Source organism: Somniosus microcephalus, chromosome 7 (assembly GCF_052327205.1).
Source record: "Somniosus microcephalus isolate GS21.2 chromosome 7, FLI_Smic_1.0, whole genome shotgun sequence".
Taxonomy (NCBI): Eukaryota; Metazoa; Chordata; class Chondrichthyes; order Squaliformes; family Somniosidae; genus Somniosus; species Somniosus microcephalus.
In genome coordinates, this window is record NC_140993.1 from 43,077,342 (window position 1) to 43,089,575 (window position 12,234).

At 41.2% G+C, this 12,234-nt stretch overlaps 1 protein-coding gene across 7 annotated transcripts in view; it reads left to right on the forward strand.

Moving 5' to 3' along the window:
• Positions 1 to 12,234, forward strand: part of adgrb1a (adhesion G protein-coupled receptor B1a) — a 658,584-nt gene that overhangs the window by 264,826 nt on the left and 381,524 nt on the right. For all 7 annotated transcript variants that reach the window (XM_085992449.1, XM_085992450.1, XM_085992451.1 and 4 more), the window contains exons 4-5: positions 641 to 805; positions 9,049 to 9,213. In XM_085992449.1, coding sequence (XP_085848575.1) covers positions 641 to 805; positions 9,049 to 9,213 — 330 coding nt within the window. The remainder of the gene's footprint in view (positions 1 to 640; positions 806 to 9,048; positions 9,214 to 12,234) is intronic.

Below are 12,234 nucleotides of genomic sequence, written 5' to 3' on the forward strand. Positions count from 1 at the left end.
CGATTGACATTCTGCCACTTGCTGTTACTTGTACATCAAGACATCTAAAGTCATGAATAGAAGATCACCGCTGCACCAATACATTTTCTCTACTTTGACTGCAATATTAGATTATTGGAAAGTGACCATGGAAATGTGGCTGGAATGTTTCCGAACCCTCGGTGTAACAGTTATGACAGTACAAGGCAGATTTTGCACAGCATGAGAGCACACAGCTCAAAAGATTTTTGTTTTGAGTACACTATTGATTATTTTTAACTGGAATTCCCCATTGACATGAAAAATTGCCCAAACGTTTTCACATTTAGCCTGGGTATAGTTATCCTTGGGAGCGCCCTTACTAGCATGTGACCAATGATGCATTTCCAGTTAATTTTTTTTGATCCCTTTCCTTATCTGTTTGTAACAATTCTTCAGTTTTCTTATTTCTTTGTTTTCCCTCATTCTAGCACATCTCCCTTTAATCCTCATCTGCTTTGTCTTCTCATTTTGTGTATAGTCCTCTTAAAACTATTTTATTGACCTACTTTATATCATAATCTATTTAATATCATTCACCGCAACTGACAAATGATAATAAAAAGGCTCCACCGCAACAAAACCGTAACTGAGTAACAATCAAATGAATCTTCTTTTTCAGGCGACCCTGCAGCAGAGGAATGGTCCCCCTGGACTGTCTGTTCTTCGACTTGTGGGCAGGGTACACAGACCCGGATGAGATCCTGTGTATCATCTCCATATGGCACCTCGTGTAGTGGACCTCTGCGAGAAATGAGACTATGCAACAATTCAGCAGTGTGTCCAGGTTTGCTTGAACTAATGGAAACACTTGTTGTTGCCGTGCATTGCCTTGACTTATTTATCCCAGCTCTCTTTTAATTTTGATCTGTGCTTGTGAGTTGTCAAGGTATTTGACCATGACAGCACTGGAAAATTGCCAGTGACTGCATCAAAGTTCCAAAGTCAAGAATGACATTGGTCTGATGCAACGCTGATGTCCTTTCTGATGCCCCGACAGTATGCACCAACCTCAAAGGCAACACCAACGTGACATTTCCATCCCCCGCACCTACATTTCCTCTAACCATCTATGCGAGTGAAGGTTTCTCGCTTAGTGCTCAGTTTTCAGAACTGTGTTGAGATGTGGACTTCTACCGTGGATGCGGGTTTAAAACTTGACAGACTTGCTTTGCTTAAGACTCTTAGCAGATGTCGGAAAAAGGAAACCTTTATCATCTCTGGTCTGACCTGGCTTTAATCTTGATTCCAGAGTTCAAAGAATAGTGTTCTCATAAATTCCCCAGACTTCAACTTATTCAGCGTAGTCATAATTCCTGATATTTAGTTTTCATTGCGTAATTTTTACTTTGCTGTAATGCAATATCACCTAAAATTTGGAAAATAACTTCCTTCTTTTTGTATGTGCTTTTCTAGAAAGGTAATATGATTTTTTTTGTCAACCCAGACTATATGATAGTTTGAAATCATCATAAAAGGTAAATACTTTATCGAAAAATGTTACAAACTTTGGAGAGAAATAAAATCTACTTTTTTTAACCTTAAGTAATGCTACAGATTGACTGTTGGCAGAAACCTCATGCTGTTTTTACTTGACAAGTTATGGGCAAAGGTGGACGTCTCCCTAATGTTCTGGCTGGACATGTATTGCCTTTAAAGGTTATAAGTCATCAAAATGGCTTATCTACAGAATTTTCTTTTACTGATTTGCTGAAATGTTAGCTTTTGTGATTTTTTTTTTGTGTAATACATTTTGAAATATTCTTCCAATTAGTATGGAACTGCAGAAAACTTTATTTTTATGAGTTACTTTGTGAATGTGAGCCGTGGGCTTTTACATTACTTATAGGATTTGGCTTACACTGCAAGGAGTAGATTTGGACTATTCAATTCGCAATCACCTGTTTTACATCTCTCCTGATTTTTCTTTCCATTGAAGTCAGCGAGAGATGTAAAATGAGCTGCCAATTCGCTATCACCCATTTTACACTATTGCACAGTGTCAAAATCTACCCCCGAATCAAAGCATGTGTGATGGCATACCGTATTGTGAGTAAACTATTAGTGATTCCCACTGAAGCCCCTCCAGGCACTGTCTTTTTCATAGAAATTTGGGTAACTATAGAATGATGTGTTTCTTCCTAGTGATTCCTGGCTTTAAAGTGCTCGTTGCATACTACTACTAGGTATTGATGCGATGCATTACATGCATCAATATTTTTGTTGTAACATGTTTTGTGCATAATTTCTTTATCCAAGGGGCTGGCAAAAGTGTTGCTGTTAAAACCTCTCTGATGCTGGGCGGACATGTCAAAATACTCCCAGAGGAGGTAGTTGATTTGGATTCAGTTGGCATCATTAAAATGTGGCTGGATCGATATCTGTTGAGTAGCGAGGGAAGGAATTTAGTATAGGATCAAGAGTTGGGTGGGAGAAAGCTCACAATAGAATAATCATACAGGGTCTCTGGATAGAGTGGGTTTGATGGGCCAAAAAACCTTTCTCTAGCTCTGGATTTCTTATGTTCTTATTCAACTGGCCTCCACTCTTCATTCTAATTCCTTCAATTCATGGAGCCAGAAGTTAGGGAGCTTGGAGGGAGATGATGAGGGGAAGGGTTGCATGAAGACATCTTAAATGTAACATGCTCTTTCTTCAGGCTTTCCTTTCTCAGTTTGTCAAAAATAAAATCTTGGGAACTAGAGATCCCTAATAGCACCTGCAGCCACATGATAGTATACAGTGATATATATCATGGTATATGTTGAAGAAAGATCAATGTTTAATCATTCGGCCTCAAGGCTTGTAAGCAAACAAGCGAACTTCCCAATATGCATTCCTGCTGCAAAACATATATTTTTTAAAGCAGTTGGAACATGGACATTTCCCCCCACACGTATGTTCCTATCAGTCCTAAACTGAATAAGTGCAATGAAGAAGTAGTGCAAAGTAACAGAAAAGCTTCTTCCAGACACTGTGTAGCCTGGGTTTGTTATTTATATACACGAGTGTATATAGGAATGGAAAACAGTGCATTATTCAATCCATACCAAAGTGTAAACCAGAGAATACAAACTCTTATATTAAAAAAAAAACTGGTATTACAGAACCTGTATAAAAATAACAAATTTATTATTTTGTTACACAAATCACACAGAGGAAATCTTCCCTCCCCCCCAATCAGACTGACTGAATTGTTCTTGAACTGCCTCACGAGAGATCAATCATTTTTAAAGTGGACAGCCATAAATGGTGGATAAGTGATTGATCCCTTCAATTCATATATTTTTGAAACTATCAATGATTCCCACATGAAGAAAAGATTTAAATTATGCCTGACCTACGGGCTCAGGGTTAGGTTATAACTTTATTTCACTATGTAAGCTGTCATTGGTGGATGTTGAGGGCTGTCGTGGGAAGGGCAGAGAGTATACTCCGGACTCCTTACAAAGGTTGAGATAAGAACTGAGGGCTGCTCACGGCGCTGCTGAGGTAAACACAGCGAGTGGCGGTCAGGTGAGGGCTCTTAATGGGTGGGCAGTTGAAGACCGATAATGGGGTTGAGATCAGAGTTACTAGCAGGGGTGAAGTTACCTGAAAGATAATGCTCACCCTGGACAATAAACCTGGATCAATGAAAATGTCCTCTTATTATTGTGTTTTCCTTGCATCTGGGTGAGTAAACTGCTAGATTTACAACATTTTCAAACCTCAACTAGCTAAACAATGTATTACAGTAGCAAAATACTGCGGATGCTGGAAATCTGAAATAACAACAGAAAATGCTGGAAATACTCAGCAGGCCAGGCAGCATCCATGGAGAGTGAAACAGAGTTAACGTTTCAGGTCTGGGACCCTTCATCAGAACTGGAAAAAGCTGGAGATGCAACAGATATTAAGCAGGTGCAGAGACGGGGGGGTGGCGGGGGGGGGGGTGCGTTTAGGAGGGGAGGAAGGAATTGAAAGAACATACTGTACTTTTGTAAGAGGCAGGAAAGATAAAATGTTGCAAATGGGAATGGCAAAAATCATACAGCATGAAAAATGGGGGCAGGGATTATTGTCTGAAATTATTGAACTCGATGTTGAGTCCGGAAGGCTGTAAAGTGCCTAATCGAAAGATGAGGTGCTGTTCCTCGAGTTTATGTTGAGCTTCATTGGAACAATGTAATAGGCCGAGGACAGAGAGATCAGAGTGGGAGTGAAGCGGAGAATTAAAGTGACAAGCGACTGGAAGCTCAGGGTCACCCATACGGACTGAATGGAGGTGTTCCGCAAAGCGTTCGCCCAATCTGCGTTTGGTCTCCCCAATGTAGAGGAGACCGCATCGTGAGCAGCGAATATAGTATACTAACTTGCAAGAAGTACAAGTAAATCGCTGTTTCACCTGGAAGGGATGTTTGGGGCCCTGGACAGTGGGAAGGGAGGAGGTGTTGCATCTCCTGCGCTTGCGCGGGAAGGTGCCAGGCGAAGGAGAAGGGGTGTTGGGGGTGATAGAGGAGTGGACCAGGGTGTTGCGGAGGGAGCAGTCCCTTCGGAATGCTGAAAGGGGAGGTGAGGGGAAGATGTGTTTGGTGGTGGAATCACGTTGGAGGTGGCGGAAATGGCGGAGGATGATACGTTGAATGTGGAGGCTGGTGGGGTGAAAGGTGAGGACAAGGGGAACCCTATCGTGGTTCCGGGAGGGAGGGGACGGGGTGAGAGCAGAAGCGTGGGAAATGGAACGGACACGGTCAAGGGCCGTGTCAACCACAGCAGAGTAAACAATGTATTAGTTGCTTGAGCAGTATGAATCTGATTATCAGTGTGAGTAGGCCCTTATTGGCCATGGTCTTATGAATAACATTATCACATTTGTAAACTATGAATCTGTGGAGGAAATCAAGACACAATCATCGTGTTGATTGTCGGATGAAGCTTGTGAACAGAATTAGATGAATTTAAATAATTATTATTTCTAACTCGGGAAAGTATAGGCCATGGTGACTAAACAGGCTAGAAATTGAGCTAAAATATCGCTCCTGGCCTTTTAAATAGAAGTTATCTGTACCTTCCAAGGAAGGAAATGTTGCTGTGTATTCACTTAAGCACAGATTTAATAGAATTAAATGATTCCCATTTTAATTTGTAGTGAATAACATCGCATCTGTGCAACATACCTAACATTTAAAGCAAAATTGTGCTAGGGATCAAGGAATATGGGGAGAAAGCAGGGACAGGGTACTGAATTTGGATGATCAGCTACGATCGCATTGAATGGCGGAGCAGGCTCGAGGGGCCGAATGGCCTACTCCTGCTCCTATCTTCTATGTTTCTATGTTTGAGTCGCAGGACTTGTACTTCAGACATCCACATTATTTTTATATTCTAGTTTGAGGTAGGAATGTGGGAAATCAGGAAAAATGTACAGTGACTTTCATTTCCATGCTTGTATTTTCCATTTGTAGTCAGTGAAGAAAAAAAACTAGCCACACCAACCTGTTTGCTAGCCCAGGCACCATAGTGTAGTGAATATGATACTGGACTAATAATCCAGAGAACATGAATTCAAATCCCACCATGGCAGTTTGAGAATTTGAATACTGTTTCAAAATTCTGGACATAAAATGCTGGTATCAGTAAAAGTATCCATTTAAGCTGTTGGATTGTCGTAACAACCTAACGTATTCACGACTGTCCTTTAAGCAAAGAAGCCTGCTGGCCTTTATGTGACTCGAGTGTGGTTGACTCGTTAATGCCCTCTCAAGTGGCCCAGCAAGCCAGTATCAACGGCTCAAGAAGGTGGCTCACCGTCACCTTCGGTGGGCAACTTGGGATGGACAGTAAATGCCGGTCTTGCCAGTGACGTCTAAATCTCAATAATAAAGCAAAAGCTTTACCTGAGAAATAAATTATTGTTAAATTTATATATAAAAGGGATTAAACGATAGTAATCTCATCTGATCTATATAGAATGTCATGCTTCACACATTAGTTTCAGTTAGTTTTGAGATTAATTTGTGTAATGAATTCAACAGTGAAAAGTTATCACTCTGCTTGGTTCTTAGCCCTGAACTATTTTGAAGAGGCTTCAGGAAAGATTCTGATACATAGGGTTCTAAATTAGGAGGAGAATGGTACCAGGGATGAGGAACTTCAGTTATGTGGAGAGACTAGAGAAGCTGGGATTGTTCTCCTTAGAGCAGAGAAGGTTAAGAGGAGATTTAATAGAGTTGTTCAAAATTATGAGGGGATTTGATAGAGTAAATAAGGAGAAACAAGTTCCACTGGTGGGATGGTCAATGGACAGAGGACACAGGTTTAAGGTAATTGGCAAAAGAACCAGAGGGGAGATGAGGAGAATTTTTTTAGGCAGTGCGTTGTTATGATCTGGAATTCACTGCCTGAAAGGGCAGTGGAAGCAGATCCAATAGTAACTTTCAAAAGGGAATTGGTTATATATTTGGAAAAGAAAAATTTGCAGAGCTATGGGGAAAAGCTGGGGAGTGGGACTAATTGGATAGCTCTTTCAAAGATAGACCGAATGGCCTCCTTCTGTGGTGTAAGATTCCATGTTGATATAAACAGGCTGCTTGACATAGACTGAGAGCAAAGAGCTGAAGGACACAGGTTCAGAATTTACAAACATCAGGTGAGATTGGTGATTGTAAGAAAACTACCTTCTCTTACATAGTGGTGTAAAAGCAATTGAATTGGGAAGCAAGTCCATTCGTAAGAAAGATTCAGCATCATCGGAATTTCTACTGACCTGCTAAAGGCTGCACTTCCTATCGCCAGCTGGTACTACTCGAGAACTTTCGTTCCCAATTGACGTGCTAAAATGAAGAAGATGCTAAACACCAGCTTGCTGTGCATGGACGTGCTCTTTGATGTGATAGTGTGAGCATAAATTGAAGCTGAAACATTATCTCTTTTTGGAAGAAGAATGATGGTTACGGGAATTAGTATAGACTGAGAGGAGCACAAAGGAACATGATGGTTCCTTTGTTGTTGTGTCTGGAGGAAGGGGAATTCTATCTGTGCAGAGCAACAAACCCCATATTGAATAGTAAAGATGTGTTGATAGATAGTCAGGCGTTTTGTTTGATTACATTTGGGGATCAGGGTATATTCATGCAAAACCTTCTTTGAGGGTGGTGTAGAGTCAGATTAAATTGCACATGGGTTGTGACAGGAGCAGGCTTGGCAGGCTGAATAGCCTTTAGACATTTTATGCTTTCTTACATTCTTATGCATGCACTAAAACCCAGTGCAGTGCGGTCATTTATTAAAGAGAGCACTCTTCTGTAGAATGAAGCACGATCAAAGTAAAACGCTTCAGTCCCTTACGCCTCCAGAATCAAAGGAATAATTCCATCCTGAATGGCAGCTCTGGAGTAGGCATAAGACTTGGGGAGCATGTCTTTGAGCAAGAAAGGTTCATTATCAGCTTAATTTCTACATGCCTGACAAAAACTGCACTTCATATCATAATCTGCTTCTTAGTCAAGACATTGTGGACTGCAGTTCCCAATTGGCACGCTGAAATGAAAGAGATGCTGAGCTCCAGCTTGGGCCGCGTGGGCATGTTCTTTAATTTGATAATGTCAGAACAGCGATGGTGGCAGCGGTCCAGTGGTGGCCACACAACAGCCATTTGGTATGGGAATTGCAGAAGAAACCTTCTCCTTTGATAATCCCACAGGAAACTACTGAATTTTTAAAGGACAAACTAAGCATAAATAGAGGGCAAATGGAGAGGTGACTGGGCAGCACAGTCAGCTTTTCTTTGAGTTCAGTTGAGTAATGTCGTTGTACTCGACTACCCTGACTTTATTTGTTAAATTAGCCCCTAACCATATTGTGTTCTTGTGCTGCAGGACATAAAGTTCCCACTTCCTGTAGTAGAATAAAAATGAAGTAAGAACAAGTAAATTGTTATTTGTAGCAATCGAACAAAACAGCACTGGGACTTGGCCCAAATACTTAGCCTGAGCCCATTGAACTGGGAGCCAGATTGAAAAGACTGAAATCACACAGTCAGATCACTGATGCAATTAAGGATCTCCCTTAGCTCCAAGTTTATTTGCCTGGTCCTGGTTTCTTGTACACTGCACAGTCTGTTTTACACAAAAAGAGCCTAAACAAGCAAAGTTGGGCTGGACTGAAGCCATCAGATGTGGATTAATTTGAATTTCTTGGATGTGTGTGTGTTTTCTTTAACTGTGTCCTGCAAAATTAAAGAATCAACAGTGAAGCAGCTTCCCACTCGTGCTTCTCAAAGGCACAGATCAGACAAAGAAGTTTTATCCACCTTTTGTGTTTTACATTTCAGTGTTAAGTCACTAGCGCTGTTTGCTCGTTTATCTCATTGCTGTTTGTGGGAGCTTGCTGTGCGCAGACTGATTGCTACTTTTACAACAGTGATTGCACTTCAAAAGCAATTCATTGGCTGTGAAGCACTTTAGGATGTGCTGAGGTTGTGAAATGCACTTTATAAATGAAAAGTTATTTCATCCTCTTTCTATATGTGAGGCTGGATGATGATTGCTGTTGGCCTCTTTGACCATGAGGGTCTACACATGCACCTTCCATATGGATCACCAGATGGTGAGCAGGAGTTGGAACTCTGGCTGACATTTCCCCTATCTGGCCCAGGAATAGAGGCCAGTTTTAGTGGCCATTATGCTACTACTGTCAGCTAACTTGATACAGACATGGATCAAACCTATAACCTTTATGTTCTGTATGGTTTAGTTGAACATGGCAGACTACTTGCCAACTGTGCCATCTGCAAATCTATTTATGCTATTTCAACATTTATTATTGTTTAGCCTGTAGGGGAGAGCTAGTGCTGTCAGTTTAGAATGCATTTATTCTTCAGCAATATGTAGTGAATGTCGAAGCAGAGCTGCTATACAGTTTATGTTACGCCCAATTTCCAGGTCCACCTGATTTACACTGATTGATTAACTGTCTTTCCTCCTCCCACATTTTCACAGATAGACCTAGCCATAACATGAGATCAAGACCTTGTTATTCTGTTTTCAGTCCACGGTGTCTGGGAAGAATGGTCGCCATGGAGCTTGTGCTCCTCCACATGTGGAAGGGGTCACCGAGACCGCACCCGTTCCTGCATACAACCTCAATTTGGAGGGAACCCTTGCGAAGGACCTGAGAAGCAAACCAAGTTCTGCAACATTGCGCTTTGTCCTGGTATGGTCTTTTCTTTGTTACATTTTCATCTAACTTTGAGACTTAAGGGGTCAATTTTAACTGAACCCACTCATTGGAAAACTGATGAGAGTGGGCACAGTGCTGGTTTTACATGATTTTACTCTCCTTTGAAGCCCAACCCCGATCCTGTGGATTTCCCGCCTGGCGAGTTAGGCTAAAATTACCTCCTTAGCCTTTGGATATGTTCAAATATACTTCCAATCATTGATGTTCATTAACGAGTTTCAAAGCAGTCACACAATTGATGATTTTCAATGACAGCGGGGGAAGACTTCCTCTTGCCATTTGAGTTAGTCTCATTATTAACATATCATAAAGATTTCCTATGTTGCCTACTTCTGAGGAAATGCTCCAAAAGAACAGATTTTTGATTTTGTCAAAAGTAAATTATCAGGGTAACTCTCCACACTATGATTATGATGTCACTAACACTTAGCAGACAGAGATCTCCCCATATTGTGAACAAAGTCCCTTGAACCACACATTATGAGTAATTATCTTAAAATCACCAATGGTGTTTATTTTACATATTTGCAGAGTACTTTGACTTGTTCACAATGATGCTTTAATGGGCATGGCCTCCATTCTGTTTACATTCTAGCAGTTCATGTCTACATCCCTTCATGGTCTCATTCCTCCCTAGCCCTGTAAACTGTTCCATCCCAAAAAACCCTCCACTTTGTTAGATTCGAATTTTGGAGAAACCCAGATGGAGATGGAATTGAGGACAAGTACAGAATTTATTAAAGCAACTAAGAGAGGCTTGTGCACAAGGGAGAGCCACCCTGCTTCCTCAAACAAGAGGTGCACTCACAAGGGAAAAACAGTGGTTCATTCAAGTTATACAATTCTATAAACAACGCCCACTTACTACAGAATGGGGCGTGCACATACAAACAGTGTCATAACAGTTGCTCTTTATTGGTTTATGTGGTTAGTCACTCAACTGTCGGGTCCACCCTTCAGCTGTCGGGCCCACCCCCTTGAACTCAGGTACCCTTGGGCCATGTTAGCCACAGATGTGGATTGTAATTTTACTCCCCACATTTCTGTTGTTGTCTTTTCCCCTTTGCAGGCCTTGTTTATAGTTTGAGAAAACATGTTTTTATTCTTAACTGTCGAACAAGGCGGGTAATTGCAAGGCCACAGTGATTCATGTGTTCTGCAACTATTCGAATTTGGTTGTTAATTGTACTCTTATCTCCTAGGAGGACAGGGCAGTGTATAGACACTGGCTCTACTGAGGTGCTGTGAACACATATTCCCATGCCCTTATCACTTCTATGTGTCTTTGATGTTTGATATTCGACCTTGCTGCATCCCTGCTATCTGTTCCCAGCTGCATTTTGTCAGTCTTTGTTCTAAGACTTGAAAACCCCTCTTTGTCTTTAACAGCTAACATAGTCAAGTATCCCAGAATTCATTGGGAACAAGCTGGACCTTTCAGTTTAACATAGTCAAGTATCCCAGAATTCATTGGGAACAAGCTGGACCTTTCAGTTTAACATAGTCAAGTATCCCAGAATTCATTGGGAACAAGCTGGACCTTTCAGTTTAACATAGTCAAGTATCCCAGAATTCATTGGGAACAAGCTGGACCTTTCAGTTTAACATAGTCAAGTATCCCAGAATTCATTGGGAACAAGCTGGACCTTTCAGTTTAACATAGTCAAGTATCCCAGAATTCATTGGGAACAAGCTGGACCTTTCAGTTTAACATAGTCAAGTATCCCAGAATTCATTGGGAACAAGCTGGACCTTTCAGTTTAACATAGTCAAGTATCCCAGAATTCATTGGGAGCAAGCTGGATCCTTCAACTTCCTCCCCAAAATCTCCATTCCTCTGACTCTGACCTCTTGTGCCTCGCCCCTCCCTTCACTCCACCATTGATGACCACACCATCAGCCATCTAGGCCTCTCACTCTGGAATTCTCTCTCTAAACCACACCGCTTCTCCATCCCTCTCTTCTTTTAAGACCCTTCTTAAAGCCCACCGCTTTCACCAAGCTTTTGGTCACCTCTCCTAATTTCCGGTCCTTTCGCTCAGCATCCATTTTCTAAATTACACTGCTGTGAAGCACTTTGGGATTTTTTAAAATGTTGAACCTGCTATATAAATGCAACTTGTTAATAGTAATGAAGAATCCGGATTCTGGATGTTGTTTAGGTTAAACTGTTGTGCAGACAACCCCATGAGTTCGGTTACGTTAAATGGGTAAGTACAGGCATAGATGATCAAGTACTTTATTGAGCATGATGAACCTAACCCCATACGTCTGATTTTTGGTTCTGGATCTTTACTTGTACACATCTAAAGCAGATGATGAGATCTGTATGAATATGAAATCAGCATAAGACGTTTCAAGGTCTAGAAAGTTTGTGAAGAAATTTGGGTTTGATTTAGGGAATTATTAATTACAGACAAATTTCAAGCCTTTCCTAATACCTGAGCACTAATTCATAAATCAAGTAGGTGCCAATTTTGATCCCTGGCCTGATTTTAACAAGAGTGACAATGGTGCAGCACAATTGGCTTCTTTCAATGGGAGAGAGGAGGTTTCCACTCCTGATTTCTATCCAGTGGCCACCACTGAAAGTGCATGTCACGTGAGGACAGGTTCACCTGCTAAGTAGTTTGTTTTATTGCGATACGAAATTGCGACAGCAACAACGTGCATTTATGTAGCGTCTTTAGCATAGTAAAATGACCTAAGCAGCTTCGCAGGAGGGTAATCAGACAAAAATTGACTCCGAGCCAAAGAAGGAGACATTAGGACAGGTGACTAAAGGCTTGGTCAAAGTGGTAGAGACATATGATCCAGAGGTAAGTACAAATAGTATGTTATAACAATACAACATCATGACAAATTTTAAGAACAGGATAAGGCCATTAGGATTAATAAGCAAGCCCCTTTTGTTGACAGATTGTGTCCAGCTACCTATCTTCTCATCATCCCCCTCAGTCCAATTTTTCTCCGGAAAGACAACCAATTATTTCT